The 15,414-nt window shown below is 48.7% G+C and overlaps 3 protein-coding genes and 1 long non-coding RNA gene across 4 annotated transcripts; 1 reads left to right on the top strand and 3 right to left on the bottom strand.

Annotated features, from left to right (window-relative positions):
* Window positions 1-367: 367 nt before the first annotated feature.
* LOC101767950 (aspartic proteinase) lies at window positions 368-4,617 on the bottom strand. The gene is made up of 12 exons (XM_004960363.4): window positions 4,389-4,617; window positions 3,558-3,924; window positions 3,385-3,445; window positions 3,188-3,282; window positions 2,978-3,090; window positions 2,601-2,874; window positions 2,230-2,343; window positions 2,052-2,116; window positions 1,648-1,789; window positions 1,440-1,559; window positions 871-959; window positions 368-785 (listed from the first exon to the last, which is right to left on the bottom strand). Exons 2-12 carry the CDS (start codon window positions 3,903-3,905, stop codon window positions 701-703), a joined length of 1,506 nt encoding a protein of 501 aa, XP_004960420.1. The 5' UTR covers window positions 3,906-3,924; window positions 4,389-4,617; the 3' UTR covers window positions 368-700.
* Window positions 4,618-5,792: 1,175 nt separating this feature from the next.
* On the bottom strand, window positions 5,793-7,637 carry LOC101768353 (diacylglycerol O-acyltransferase 3, cytosolic). Its single transcript, XM_004960364.4, has 2 exons — window positions 7,282-7,637; window positions 5,793-6,921 (listed from the first exon to the last, which is right to left on the bottom strand). The coding sequence occupies exons 1-2, from the start codon at window positions 7,543-7,545 to the stop codon at window positions 5,941-5,943; spliced, it is 1,245 nt and encodes a 414-aa protein (XP_004960421.1). The 5' UTR covers window positions 7,546-7,637; the 3' UTR covers window positions 5,793-5,940.
* A 50-nt stretch (window positions 7,638-7,687) lies between these two features.
* Window positions 7,688-8,507, top strand: LOC111256711. Its single transcript, XR_002676989.1, has 2 exons — window positions 7,688-8,065; window positions 8,165-8,507. It is a non-coding gene; the product is annotated as an uncharacterized LOC111256711 (long non-coding RNA).
* Window positions 8,343-14,599, bottom strand: LOC101768753 (ABC transporter B family member 21). The gene is given in 11 exon segments (XM_012844729.3): window positions 8,343-9,023; window positions 9,118-9,411; window positions 9,494-9,757; window positions 9,883-10,158; window positions 10,256-11,118; window positions 11,227-11,500; window positions 11,615-12,140; window positions 12,887-13,125; window positions 13,211-13,510; window positions 13,512-13,609; window positions 13,703-14,599. Coding segments are annotated over 11 exon segments (3,831 nt in total). The 5' UTR covers window positions 14,046-14,599; the 3' UTR covers window positions 8,343-8,669.
* Between the last annotated feature and the right edge of the window lie 815 nt (window positions 14,600-15,414).

Genomic DNA, 15,414 nt, shown 5'->3' with positions numbered 1-15,414 from the left:
ATAATATGGCCTAAACTGATGTTATATGACACTAAACTATTGTTAAACTAATGTGGGAATGATAAATGCACCAATTTAGTTATTTAAGGGGTTAATTTGCACCAAATGAAACATGAAGGATGAATGTCACACTTTTACAATAATTGAGGGATGGAAAATACACTTTTTCCTTAAAACATTCAAAAGATAATGCAAAATACTATACACAATAAACTCAATGTTGCTACATTACTTTAGTATATGCATGATCCAGAATCGGAAACATATGTGTGTAATTTCTCTAGCAAGGTTCCAAAGGTGTTGCTGATTATTGTTCCAGACACCCCAAGCATAGAATTAAGTCCAACATAACCAAGAAGACAGGAACTATACCACAAAGAAGCAAATTGCATTGATACATGCTCACCAGTTCCAAGTCAATCCAGAAGTTTTTTTACAAAGGATAAAGGTGTACAACCATGAACAAACAGTTTTCAAGAGATGAGATCAGATGAGCAGGCTATTATTTCTCGGTGTTCCTTTCTTCAGTAAACATAAAACATACGTGTGTCCAAGCACATCCTCCAAGCATCCATTTGGTCTTCTTTAGAAAGAAAGGTCTACCGTGTGCTAAATCACGTTCTCAGTTTCACCATCCATTTATTTACAATGCTCCCTAATAGATAGGATATCTTTTGTGAAGAGCAGAGTGCTCCCACACTCATGCAGATTTCGCGAAGCCAATCCTGTCCTTGCCGAAGTCGAACACCGTGTGGTAAGCTCCCATGAAGACATCACCAAGAATCCTTCAATGGTTCATATGCAAGCTCTCAGATTGCGAAGGGAAAGAAGGAAAAATGTCAAACTATGACGCAATGTTTTGTTCCTCACCAGAGAGGCCCACGTGGGGGTGGTATGTCGAATGCCATGAACCCGCTGATGCAGACAGTTTGGCCTCCTTGCTCCAGCTTGACAATGTACTGCAATACAAGTTTCAGAAAGTTTGAAAAATGTATGCAATTGCAGTGATGATTATGTAATGAAAAGGAACTTGAGGTGACGTTAACAGACTTTACTTCAAACCATGTCGAAAAATAAGACCTACAAAGTCAACTGCATTCCATCTACCAGGCATTTTTTGGTCCCAAATATCAACACCTAATCATATCACTTCAAAACTTCTAGGAAATTTATGCACTTAAAAGTAGGCACTTCAAATGTTCAGTTATGTACTGTGCCAACAGTGAGTCCTTAATCTAGAATTTAATAGGTCTCTTCTGATGAAAGTTGAGCTGCAAAAGTTTGAGTCCACTAGTATCTTGTTCACAAAATGTTCAGTAAAATTTGTTGATCATTTACCAAAAGCAACATCTGCTGAAAATTTTGACTACTGTGCTGTAGAAAATGAAAAAACAAGGTTACTGTAGTTGAAAAATGAGCTATAGGCTACTAGAAAGCACCTGCTCTGGTGTTAGTGTGAAGGTCTTGTTTGCAATGGTGAATGCAAGCTTTGGCATCTTTGATATCTGATGGCAGCTGACTGTTGATTCGCCGTTGGGGCTTGGTAGACGCTCACATAGCTGGAACACAAGGAATAATCTTGTCTTCAATAATATAGTTCTACAATGGCAAGAGAAACCACCCAGAGCAAATCATAAATTTTGTAACCTGGTTAGCATATTGCAATATCAGCTCCTTTGTTTTGTTTTCACGGAGCTGATTCTCTATCCACACAACAGCCATCTGACAGGCTGAGCACATAACATTTGAGCCCAGGTTTTCTGTCCCAACAACAGATTCAATTCCTTCACTGCAGAAAATTACGCATGATAGTTTATTATAGCATGAAAAGAAGAATATGCAGTAAAATAGACAAACCAGTTTGACACGTGTTAGAATTAGGGATTCAAGTGGGTACCCAATTGTTAGTTCTGGGTCACTGGTTTAGTTCATTTTCATTTCTTGCTTTGAATCAAGATTATTTCATTTTGATGAGTATTGGGTCAACCCAATGACCAAGATAAAAGTAAACATGTGTCCCTAATTACAATGGTCCGGTAAAATGGGCTAACCTGACAGAGTGAGTGCCGTCAAACATGCACAGACCAATCTGGCCGCAAACTTTCTGCGGATCTGTCTGCAGAGGCAGAGCATTACCAAATTACTAGAGTTCAGATTTAAATTACTTACCCAATATCTTCCATAGTTGGAAGTCTGAACAAAAACTGTGACATGCAGAAACTAGCAAACCTGTGCTATGAGCAGGTTGAGGATCATCTCTCCATACTGGCTCACCACTTCTTTGCATTCCGTGCTGATAATTCCCTCAGCCCCAATTGCATGGTTCACCTGAGCAACTATAGCCTGCGGACAACACAAATTCAAGATTTTAGTCATGCCATCCTGCCTTCCAAAAGGTTACACTCATGTCTCATAAGAACTTGGGGACCTTTCATATTCATATATACAGCAAATGATACTACATATTCAGGTATCTATCAAAATTCAAGAAATTAATGTGCCAATCAATGGTTCCAGCTCAACATTAAATTTCTAGGCCCTAGTTCCTATGATCATACAAATACAGAGAAATTATGGATCATCAGTATGAAGATACATACTGTTGGACCGGCCAGCAAAGAAGTCCCAGAGTCAGCAATGGCGGCACAACCCTTGGCGCAGAAGCCGGTTGAGTGACCATCAATGAGGAGATCCCCCATATTGAATTGCCAGTATCCTTTGCGCGAAACAGGGACATAGGTGTGGTTCCCCTTGAAGTGTTTCGGGTCTACACCGCCAAACACAAGCTCACCACCAGATGATGCCTCAGGATTACGGTTAAGCCAGAAGGAGAAGACGTTGTCCGCAAGAAGTTTCTGCTCTTGCATGCTCTGCCTGCCATATGACAAAATGGCGTGTTTCAGGTGACAAGACGACAAGCTTAAACACTAGTGAATTATCAAAACAGAACTACTGACTAAATAGGTGGAACACATACCAAATCGGAGGAGCTTTGCCGACGGAGATCTGGGGGTATCCAAGACCAAGAATGCCATCAAACTTCCCTAGGATAAATGAGACACTGGTTTCGCGTGTTGTCTCAATGAACTTCTGAAATGAGGAGAATAAGTAGCAGCATTAGAGGTACGGTTCCCATGTGAATGTTGATATGGGGAACTAGAATAACACTGAAAACACAATTCATTACCTGGCTTTTGACGACAAGGTCTCCAACCAGCACGTTATCCTTGCTGAAGAATCCAGCAATGGCTCCAGAGCCATAGGTAATTTTGCAAGTCTCCCCTGAATAATTTGGTGATGGAAAAAAATGCAGTGCAGAGATTCAGCGACCATCTCTGAATGGTGTGAGAAAACTGTAACAATGAAAAAGGTCAGGCCATATACCATCAGCCTTGTAGGTGCTAGACTTTCTGGAATAGTATCTGTGGTGGAAGTAGCATGCTATCTGCAGTGGGTACGTGGCAGTAAAATTAGGCATCGGAGTATCAATCGTTCAATCAATCGCAGTGAGTCTAAAGCTTAATAAGAATAATGGAAACCAAGAATAATGGACGCACCGAGAAGTAGCATCTAGAGGAGGGGACCCAGAGGTTGGAGCTCCCGGTGTCGAAGATGACGGTGAAGTTCTGCGGCGGCGTGCCGATGCCGACGACCCCGAAGTACTGGGTGTTGAGGTAGTCGACAAGAGGGATCTCGTCGCCGTGGCGGGCGGCGGCACCCAGGCGGCGGCTGTCCTGCTGCCTGGCGAGCTTCGCCGCGGCCAGGGCCTCGCCGTCGAGCCGGTTCTTGTTGAGGCTGACCCTGAGCAGCCCGGCACCGTCGGGGGCGGAAGCGCTGAGCAGTGAGGCGCACGACAGAGCCCAGAGGCAGGCCGTCGCCAGCAGGAGCTGCCGGTGCCTCATCATCCCAGAGACGCAACGGCACCTGAGGAGAATTTGTGTTAGCACGGATTAGGATAAGGCTGATGTATACTCCATGCAGTAGGCCTACTGGCCTATGCAGCTCTGGCCTCAGCGAATTCGGAAGTCAACCAATGGAGATGCTGGTATTCAGGAAAGTTTCAGCACAGTGGAGCTCAACTGGAAATCAAAGCCCCCCAACAAAACCATAGCAAAGCCTAAAGATTTAGTACAGCTTCCTTCAATCATCGATCTATCTATCCAAAACAGGTGCTGACATGAATCAATGAAGAATAGCACACCCCCTATCTGTATAAGGCTGAAATGTTTCTCTGTCGAACAGTCGAAACAATCAGGAATAGGACAGGATAGCCAATCAATCAAGCTAATAGCTAGCGGCATCAGAGGGTGTTACCGAACATAGTCACGAGAACTACGCGAACTGAACACTCGCACTACATCCTAGACACATCATTCATTCAGACATACCAGGCAAAGGCGCGGAGAAGAGGACGCCAACAAGTGTTCGCAGAGCAGAGCTCAGTCAGGCAGAAGGTGAGGTCAACGGGAGGCGGTTCGAGCAAGAGAACCACTCGCCTTATATTGAGTGGAGTGGAGGCGTGCTCCGTGCAGCTACCTCGCTTCCAAGACGAAGAATAAGGACGGTGGCAAAGTCAAGGAAGAGGAGGAGGGGAGGAGGAAGAAGAAGAGTGGACGTGCGAGCGATAAATACAATAGAACCAACCAATGGCGTCAGAGACCGTGGCAAGGCGACTTGGCACCTCCCGCCCGGGTCCCCTCCTCGTGGCGCGCGTGGTGGGCCCGCGGGCAGTGCCTGGCCCACGTGTCGGTGGCAAGGGGGCGATGGAGGTAGGTTTTGTGGGTGTCGGGTGTTCCGGAGCACTCGGAAGATGTCAGAACTGGAATGGATGAAGCGGGTTGAAGCGAGAGCAACGGGTGGGTGGTCGACGGCGTGGCGTGTTGCACGACGGCAGATATTTTCTCTACCACCGCCCAGATAAACAACGCATATACTACTGCTTCCAAGATTCTTTCTCCCGTCAGCTTGTTTCTTGTGGGCCTTTCTTTCCAAAACGGGGCCCCCTTTGAGACCGAGCCCACCAAACGGTCGAGCGCTCGCCCCAAGCCGGCAAGCCCTCCCATTCTCCTCCTTTCCACCCCCGTCGTCTTCATAGCTCAATCTGAACTACGGAGCATGTTTCAGGCACCATCGAAAGAGTTACGAGATGATCTGATCCCAATGTTTTGAGGAGGCATCCATCTCTAATGTATCCTACAGAATCACTGATACGGCGTCACTGACATGCACCAGTACGTAACTGGATATATCCTATGAATATATGAGGTTATGAAAAAAATTCTTAAGAACTCTTCCATCTAAATTTTCTAGTGTTGTTGATAGTCAAGGTTCCTAAAGAATGTGCAAGCATTATCCAAAGCGTCACCTGTGACTAGAGGAAGTTAAGAGACAGAGACAGGTCACCAAGCAAAACAGAAATCAAGCAACAGAGGCTATTGTTTTAGCTGAGGCGAAACAGGAATCAAGTAACGAAGATGAGCCTGAGCTTATCTTTGAAAAACTTGTGTGAATTCAAGGATCTCAGACACAAACACTACACCTGCAGGTCACCCGGTTCCAGTAATTCGTCCGTCCAGACAGTGAAGACCATTAAGCATCCCTATTGACAGTCACAGATGCTCAGATCTGAAAACCATGAAACAATCACAGTGCACTATATGGATCTGAAATCTCACACAAACACTACACCTGCAGGTCACCAGTTCCAGTAATTTCTCCAAGACCGTTAAGCATCCCTACTGACAGTCACAGATGCTCAAATCTGAAAACCATGAAACAATCACAGTGCACTATGGATCTCAAATCTGAAACCTTGATTAGCATAGATTTAGATGTTCTATATATAGTACATAAGCAGGGCCGTAGCTATGGTCTGTGCTGTATATTTGTTCAGTACAACAACAGCTAATACAGCTTCAACTCTTGCCAAGAGTGCTAGGTCTAGGTGGACGTCATGCCCAGCTCAACATCCCCGAAGAGACCTGCCACTATGGTGCCAACATCTTCTAACCCTACGCTGATGCAAAGTGGGTTCCTCTTTGAAGAACCTTCCGCTGAGACCTCGCTCCTCAGGCGCACGTTGGGCCCTAGGCCACACTTTCCTAGGCACTTGCACCCGACGACCGCACCTCCAGTGCCCACAGTCTTCTCGAACTCCTGCAGAAGAGCAAGCGCGCCTGATTTCTTGCATTTGCCACCCATGCAGACCTCGATTCTGTTGGTTGTGGATGTCTCAGCTACTGCAATGCTGCTGATGCTGTTGACTTGCATTGCAGTTGCAGGCTCTGAAGCTTGAGATGGCTCCGAAGGCAGCGAGGGTGGAATTTGAGGAACTATGATGGGGAAAACCGTGCTTGGAGATGGCATTTGTGGTGCGGTGATTGTAGCGCAGCGGCTCATCCTGACAACCTCCCCCTCGCATTCGCTGTCACTGGACTCTGATGAGCACGAGGAATCGTCTTCATCCCTGCAGCCATTCAGTGTGGCCATGGCCATCTTCTTTGCTTCCTTCTCCATCTTCATGGCCTTCTTCGCAGCCTTCTTCTGCTCCTTCTCCATCTTCTTCATGGCCTTCATTCGTTCCTTCTCCATTTTCTTCATGGCCTTCATTGCAGCCTTCTCGCACTCCATTGCGGAGACAGTCGATACGCCGGGTGCAACAACTTCAGGAACTGCTGCCGAGATCACCATGTCCAGCTCAACATTCATGGCTTGCTCGTCCTCACAATCGCTCTCACTTGATTCAGAGGACGACTCATCTTCGCAGTTCATCATGGCGGCTGTGACAGCCTGCTTCGCTTCCTTCTGCTGCTGCTTCAGTGCTTTCATGGCAGCCTTCTCCTCCTCTTTCTGGGCCTTCTTCATCTTGTATTCCTCGTCCTTCATCTGGTTCAGCTCCTGCAGCAGAAGATCCGTGGCTTCCTGCGGTCCCAATTGCAAGCAAATCAGAATTCAATTCGAGTTCCAATCAACCCGAATACACAATACAAAACTATCAACAAACTAATCACCACTGAAACATGTTCGATGCAAGCACTGGTACTCTTTTTACAGAACCGTTTAGTTATCACCATGAACTAACATTAGTTGGCCAACAGAGCAAATTTTATTATTCCTAGACCAAATCAACCATATTACATCGCCGCCATCACTATTCCAGTAAACCCACCCGACAGCAACAAATTCATTATAGTAAGCAATTGAGATTCTGCGTCCAATTCCCCGAATGGAACCGAAATAAGAGCAAAGGCGTGGAAGGAGGGGGAGAAACAGAGGGCTCACCGAGAGGACCTTCTCCTTGGCCGCGTCCCCCGCGACGAGCCCCATGGCCCGGAGCTTGGCCAGGTCCCTCGCCACCGCCTCCACGGCCTTCCTCCGCGGGGCCGCGGCCTCGTAGTACCTGAGGTGGCCCTCCTCCGCGAACCCCCCGCCCCCGACGCAGGACACCCTGGCCGGCGCCCTCCTCCGCCCCTTCCCCCTCCACCTCGCGGCCGCCGGGGACGCCGCCGGCAGGGACCGCCGGAGCGCGGCACCGGTGAGCTCCATGTCGTCACGTCACCGTCGGCGAGGGGGACCTTTGCTGCCTGCCCGCCTCCACACGCGACAGTTTTTTTTTTTTCCTTTCCACCTCTTCTCCTGGAGAGTCCTGGTTGGCGACGCTTCTACGCGTCTCGCTGTGGGAGGTGGGATTTGACCGTTATGCCCTTTGTGGTCACGTGGCGCGCCGCGAGTGGCTGGCGGCAGCTTTCTGCCTCGCGCGTGCGCGCTCGTGCCGCTCGAAGATCCTGGCGGTCGGGCGCCGGGGTCGGGGAATGGACGGGCCGGATGCGTTACACGTCAGCGAATACGTGGCGCCGGGAGGGATTTGGGGGAAGAACCTATCCGGACTTGCTAGTCCGTACTCCGTAGTCGATCCCGATTGAAGATCGAGGGAATCACGAAACTGTTGATCTTTACGAGCTTACCCCTTGCCGTGTCCTTCCTCTCCGATTTTGACAGAGAAAACTGCTTCCTTTTCTTTCGTTTGGAATTGGAAGGTGCTCCGGAGCTCCCCATCTTCTCTAGGGTTGAATTTTTTTTTCCTTCTCGTTTTATACGGCTGTTTTGTTGCTGTCGCCTGTCGGAGCTCTTCTGCTTTTACAGTCATCATTTTTTTTTTCTGTAGGATCAACCTAAATTCAGCTTCTTTGTGGAAGGAGTTTCACTTTGTCAGCCGCATGGCACCGGAATTGCGATTGACTCTGTTGCTACAAGGTTGTGTTCTTGCCTTCTTGGGAATCAGGATAGCCCAGGACTACGCTTTTCTTCAAATGGGATGAATTCAAAGCAACAAGGTGAAGACGTATCACAATCGTCATCTGCTTCTTTGTTATTAGAGTATGCTAGCTAGGAGTATGATCTACATTCAGTACATGTTACACTGAACATCTGTATTCATATCAGTAACTTGGGCACAGCATGGTTGCTGCATTTACATTTTGACACTATTATTCCTGTAATCTTCTTTCCTTCTTAGCTATGCGGGAGTCATCTTAACATATATGTCTGCCTTTGCATCTATTTCATCAGGACCTGGACAACGACAACAAGAACCGGCGCCTGAACTTTTGTTAAGCTGCCGGTCCTGCTCGCCTATCTCAGATTCAGTATCACCTCTGAACTGAATGTGGCTACGACGGTGCTGCTGAATGCAACGCGACGAGGGACGCGTACGCCCCGCCCTCGACGTTGATCAAGGTATCGTGCCTTCCCTTCTCGATGATCATACCGTTCTTCACCACCGCGATCACGTCTGCACTCTGTATTGTTGACAGGCGGTGCGCCACGATGACTGTTGTTCTGTTCACCATCACCCTGTCCAGAGCGTCCTGCACTACCCGTTCGGATTCCGCGTCGAGCGCGCTCGTCGCTTCATCGAGGAGGAGGATCTTGGGGTCCTTCACGATGGCACGAGCGATGGCCACACGCTGCTTCTGCCCTCCGGATAGTTGAGCCCCACGCTCCCCAACCATTGTGTCATATCCCTGCATTTTTTTTTTCAGGTAACAACACTTATATCTATAACAAACACTTGATTCTTCGGATAGGCAGTTCGCAGTAGTACAGTTGAGGCATTACCTGATGCAATGAACTGATGAACTTGTGAGCATTTGCCAGTTGTGCAGCAGCCACAACATCTGATTCTGTCGCTTGCCCGTCCTTTCCGTAGGCGATGTTTGCCCGGATCGTGTCATTGAACAGAGATGGTTCTTGACTCACCAGTCCCATCTGTTGCCTCAGCCACCTCAGCTGGAACTTCTGTATGTCCACTCCATCCAGGAGTATATGGCCTGCATCAGGATCATAGAATCTCTGCAGCAATGCTATCGCCGTCGATTTGCCACTACCACTCTCTCCAACAAGCGCAACAGTCTGACAGGTAAGACACATAGTGCAAACAGTTAGGTTGACATCAAGTAACAATGTCGAGTGGAGAAATTAGGATGTGTAGTACCTTTCCAGATTGAATTGTCAGGCACAGGTCTTGGAAAATCTGAACATCGGGCCGTGTAGGATATCTGAATCTCACATGCTGAAATTCGATGACACCACTTAGCGGCTCTAGGGTTACCCCGGCGTCGTCACCTGGATCTATCCTTGATTTTCGGTCCATGATGGTAAATATAGAGGATACGGCTGATTTTGCTTTGGAAGAATCTGATGTGAGGGTACTTGTGTGCGACACCCCAATTGCTGCCATACTTAGAGCAAGAAATACCTGCATTCAGATGCCCAAGTTTGCATTTCAGTGTCATGGTAAACATATGTCAATTTATAAATGCTTCATGACATTAAAATCCACTTATTTGTGAAAGTTGAATCTGTAAAGATATCATGATTAACATGATACTACCATGAAACTTTGGGTAAAGTTGTTTTCCCATCCTCAACAAGCCGCGCGCCAGCATAGAAGCTGGCTGCATACACTCCAGACTGCAAGAAGATGGATACCCCAAAACCAATACCATTTATTATTCCTGTCCTGATCCCTGCTCTTAAGACTCCTTCGCATTTTTTCTTGTACAAATCCATCACCTTTTCTTCAGCTGAAAATGAGACCACTGTCCTTATGCTGCTCACCGCGTCATTTGCTACTTGGCTTGCCTCCTCATACATCAACTAAAATCATAACATACAGTCGGTGAATTGATCAAGAACAGGAATAGATAATTGATTGGCTGGAAACACAACAACATATGTAATGAATTCATCATACCTTTGCATCTGCACTGAATCCCTGAATAAACTTCATCTGGATCCATCCGTTGAGGCCAATTAGCGGTATCAAGGCCAATATGATAAGTGATAGCTGCCAGTTCGATATGAAAGCAATTACCAAACCAGCAATTAAAGTTGCTGAATTCTGCACAGCCAGCTGAAGTGCATCACCCACAAGCCCCCGAACTTTCGCAGCATCCGCCGATAGCCTTGCCCCAATTGCTCCACTTGAGTTCTCTGGGTAATCAAACCATTCAATCTCCATATTAACCACCTTTTGGAAAGTCATCAATCTGATCCTTCTGATCAACTTGCACCCAGCCACTGAGAAAAGGTATGAGCCAAGAGGAAGTGACAAGAAGTACACTGCACCAAATACCAAGAACATAGATGACCAAAACTCGGCATCCTTCCTCAGAATAAGTGGCGGCTCATAGAATGCTTTGATCACGTTTGATAGGAGTATCGCAAAGATCGGGAAGATTACTCCACTGATAGCCGAAGCAATAGAACCAAGAATAAGCACTGGGATTTCCGGTTTGTTAAGCGATGCGAGGCGGCTGAGAGGCACTTCCTGCTCAATTTCTTCATCTACATTCTTTGATGATCTGTCCTGGACATTGATTTCAAGAGGTACGCTGAATGATACTGACAATGAGTGATTTCTGCTGTTGTTCTGAGGTGACCTTATGGTAGCTGATTGATTTGTTGGCGTCTGTTTGCCTGCGTAAATCCAGGAATCATCCTTCGTGCTTGACTTGTTCTGGTAGTTTGCTCCCTCGGAAGCATGACTTGCTTCTTGTAGGCGTATCAGCTGGCTGTAAGCTCCCTCTGGATCCGTTACAAGCTCATGGTGTGAACCTGGTCAAGTGTGAAATCTTTAAGGAACTAAGCAATTATTAAGAAAAGATACGGTTGGGACAGTGCATCTGGTTTTGATTCCAGGTGTTTCAGTAAAAAAAAATGTACCTTTTTCAACTACTGATCCTCGATGAATGACAGCAATGGTATCGGCATTCCTGACGGTACTCAAACGGTGAGCAACAATCACAGTTGTCCGGTTTGTCATAACCCTGTCAAGAGCCTCCTGCACAATCCTTTCAGATTCAGTGTCCAAAGCGCTTGTTGCTTCATCCAAAAGAAGGATTCTTGGATTTTTTAGAATTGCTCTTGCAATGGCAATTCTTTGCTTCTGACCACCTGAAAGTTGTGTTCCATGTTCACCAACTGAAGTAGATAAACCCTGAAAAATGCCAAAACATCAAGAAATACAGATGTTCAAATATTCTCCCTTATATAGATCTGTCCAATTCTGCACATTACTAATGGTATGTCTTAGGATAAGCGGTCTTCTGACCTGGGGCATTTTATCTATGAATTTGGAGGCATTAGCAAGCTCAGCTGCAGCTCTGATTTCCTCATCCGTCGCATTGTCCTTGCCATAAGCTATGTTGTCTCTTATGCTAGCAGCAAACAGGACTGGCTCTTGACTCACGAGGCCGATTTTACTTCTGATCCACCTCAACTGAAACTCCTTGAGGTCCACACCATCTATCAGAACTTCACCAAGCTGAGGGTCGTAGAACCTCTCGATCAAGCTGATGACTGTCGATTTGCCACTACCACTCTGGCCAACGAGTGCGACAGTTGTACCACTCTGTACGGCAAGGGAGAAACCTCTGAAGATCTGCTCGTCAGGCCTTGTTGGGTATGAAAAATGAACTTCTCTGAACTCAATGTCCCCCTGAATGTCGTCCAGCTTCCTACCTGTTGCGCTGTACGCATCGATCTCTGGCTCCCTGTTGATGGTTTCAAACATCTTGTATGCTGCAGCCTGCCCAGCTGCAAACGCTTTCATGCTCGGTGATGCCTGACCCAGAGCTCTGGTGATTGCAATAGTGAAGTGTCAGCTTTCTGGATTAACCAATAGTTCTGTTGCTTAGTTTGATCCAATAACTCCATGTGCAGTCAATAGTATTTTGATTTTGATGAACAGAAAAGATGTTGAAAGTGCAGTAGATGAATCACTGAACAAGATAGATTTAAAACAACTGAAATTTATTTGATGTGCATGATATGAAAGTGTATGAGATGAAACTTTCTCAACAGAAAAGTTCATGATAATTTGATTGCCATGTACCATTTATGGTTATTGGAAAACACAATTCAGTTTCTACCGAAGGTTGGCATGAACTTGTTATAAAAAAACATAAAAGGCAAGGTTGGCATGATCTGCACTTGATTAGTTGCTGCCAACAGAATGAACCATACGTGCACAGTTGGTGTATCTTTATCCGTTTGGTCACCAAAAATCACGTGCTTATCACTGTCAAACAGCAGCTAATTTTGTGTCTTTGGGTGGCCTGACATGTCTTAATCAGCGCAACATCCAAATAGAGGGCTTTATCATATACAGAAAGAGGCAAAATCCAGATAGATGGCTTAATCATATAAAGAGATAGCAACGTAAGCATCTTTTTTCTTAGTCTTTTCGTTCCTGAAACCTTCCAGTCTTTTCTTGCAGATAAGACTATTAGTCACACACTACTAGCATGATCTTGCTTGGGAACTGAGATTACTGCAACTGAATTTATCGGAAATGCGACAGTGAAGGGGAAAAAAGCCTTACAGTGAGCCAGTGAGCACTGCGAAGATGACATTCATGACCTGGGCGCCGGAGTATCCCTTCTCCAGGATCAGCTTGGCGCCGTACCAAATCCCCAGGGAGTAGCCGCAGAAGAGGAGCACCATGACGATGGCCATGCCGATGCCGGCGGCGAGGCCCTCCCGGACGCCGGAGCTGTACGCGCTCTTGAGCGACTCGTTGTACTTCTCCACCGCCCGCTTCTCACCAGTGAAGGACGCCACCTGCGGGTGCGTTCCACGGCCGTGGCGTCAGTGTTCCGGCACTCATCGGAATCGGACCGACATGATCGGTGCTTGGCGTGCTTACTGTTCTGATTGAGCCGACGGTCTGCTCGACGACGGCAGCAGCCTCGGCGTAGGCGGCCTGGCCGAGCGAGGCCATTCTGGCGACGACGCCGGACATAACGGCGCCGGCGAGCACGAGCGGCGGGATGGTGGCGAGCATGACGAGCGTGAGGAGCCAGCCCTGCGCGAAGGCGACGGCGAAGCCGCCGGCGAAGGTGACGAGGAGCTGGATGAACTTGCCGACCTTCTCGCCCATGGCGTCCTGGATGAGCACCGTGTCGCCGGACATCCGGCCGACGACCTCGCCGGTGTTGGTGTGCTGGGTCGAAGAAGGCGACCTCCTGCCGCAGGATGGTCCGGAGGTAGAGGCTCCGTATCCGCGCCGCCTGCCGCTCGCCGGTGATCATCCAGCACGCCACCTCTGGGGACCCAGCGGAGCGAGGGAATCAGCAGCAGCGGGGAATATATACTCAGTGTCGGTGCGTGTGGGGGTGTGTCGGTGGCGAGCACTTACGCACGAAGGAGGCGGAGGCGGAGGCGACGGCGAGGTAGACGAACTGCAGCGACACCCCGGAGACGCGGCGCACGACGTCGCTGGTTGTGGCGGCGCCGCCGAAGGCGTCGATGAGGCGGCCGAAGAGGACGGTCATGAGCGGGAGCGCGGCGCCGTTGGCGACCGCGCCGAGCGCGCCCAGGGACATGAGCGCCGCGTCCGCGCCGTCCGCGAACGCGAACAGCCGGTAGAACGGCACGCTGCCGCCGGCGCCGCTGGGGCCAGCCTTCCCGCCGCGGCCGTCTCCGGCTGTGGCGGCCGACGACGGCGCGTCGAGCTGGAACGCCCTGCTGGACTCCGACATGCCGCCTGGCTCGATCAATCAAGGATCTTCCTTTCTACAGGCCTACAATCACCCGCACGCATCTATCCAGCTCCTGGGGAAGAGACATTGCCGATGGAGAGGTAGCAGAAGGATCAGAAAACAAAGGACGGGGCATAGCAAGGAGAATAAACTGCGAGCCGAGACAGAGGACAGAGGAGGAAAGGTTTCACAGATTCGATGGCCTGGCCCCCGGCCGGGAAATAAAGGTTTCTTCAAGAAAGGAAGGAGCGGGCTGGGGAAGGAGACAGCGTTAAAGGAGCACCGCCGCCGGACACTGCCATGGGCAGTAGCGGACAGCAGCGAGTGAAAGGAGTGGAAGGAAGAAGGAGAGGGTTCCGTTCCGTACGTGTGTGGACGTGTGGTGTGGATCGATGAAGACGAAGACGGTGGGCTGACAGAGGAGACAGGGTGGGGGGCCTGGCATTAATGCCGCTTACCGTGGCAGATGAGCGAGCTTATGAAGCTGCCCATGCACCAGTGCTTCAACCACTGGTTGCACTGCATAGTGCTCTAGGCTTCTCGCTGCTGAAACGATGAACTTTTTTCTGGACGTGTGGACTGCAGTCATGTAGATGTGTTCAGATGGTCAAGTCTTTGAACTGTACCTGGATGAGTAGGAATTTTACCAAGATTTGTCTTTGAATTAGGAATTTTTAGTACCAAAATTCACAAGAGCAATTACGGCTGGACTTGTACGTGAAAGCAGGCAGGCTAGTCTTCTCTTGTTGTCCTCGTGTGACGGTGTGAGAATGTTGCCAATGGAACATCGATCGAGAGGCCTTGTGGGCATCTCTATCCTGCGGCGCGACGACGACAGCGTGCAACTTTGCTTCCCGTTGACGCCACAAACCATGGTTCACAGTCCTGGTGTGATGGCCGTATACTGCCTAGCTAGGCGTGTGGCCGTATCCACACACTGACACACGCATGGCCGTGTTCATCCGGTGGTGGCCAGCTTGAGCAATGACCAATGAGCAATGAGAGCATGGATCCATCCATGTCCATCCGTTCCATCCATCCGCGTGTGAGATGGGATGAGATGAGAGGTGACGAGAGGTTACCTCCGGCTTTGGTCTCTTGCTCTCCAAACGGTCAAGCACCCGTGGACCCCTGTCAGTCCCTGGCCACCACACGATCCCACACGCAAGACAGCCACGCCAGCTGTCAAAGCACGCCTCATCTCCTTTTTTTTTCCTCCGGTTGACTGTTCGTTCGTAACCAAACCACCTCGATCAGGACAGGATGCTATGCTACTGGCTGTTCTTCTTCTTCTTCCCTGCTGAATTTTCGTCTCTCCCAGTACGTCCCTTGTGCTGCTAGCTGCTCCATCCAACCTCGAGGGCGTGAC

The sequence above is a fragment of the Setaria italica genome, chromosome III, assembly GCF_000263155.2.
Source record: "Setaria italica strain Yugu1 chromosome III, Setaria_italica_v2.0, whole genome shotgun sequence".
In the NCBI taxonomy this organism is placed as follows: Eukaryota; Viridiplantae; Streptophyta; class Magnoliopsida; order Poales; family Poaceae; genus Setaria; species Setaria italica.
The sequence above is the reverse complement of the archived record's forward strand: the minus strand, read 5'-3'. Positions and strand labels throughout refer to the sequence as shown.

Coding starts and splice junctions, on each gene's coding strand:
- LOC101767950 (XM_004960363.4), bottom strand. CDS start 3,905: ATGATGAGGCACCGGCAGCTCCTGCTGGCGACGGCCTGCCTCTGGGCT. Junction 2,875..2,977: donor GGCAAAGCTCCTCCGATTTG/GTATGTGTTCCA, acceptor GTCATATGGCAG/GCAGAGCATGCAAGAGCAGA. Junction 1,790..2,051: donor GACGGCACTCACTCTGTCAG/GTTAGCCCATTT, acceptor AATTTTCTGCAG/TGAAGGAATTGAATCTGTTG.
- LOC101768353 (XM_004960364.4), bottom strand. CDS start 7,545: ATGGAGCTCACCGGTGCCGCGCTCCGGCGGTCCCTGCCGGCGGCGTCC. Junction 6,922..7,281: donor CCAAGGAGAAGGTCCTCTCG/GTGAGCCCTCTG, acceptor TTGGGACCGCAG/GAAGCCACGGATCTTCTGCT.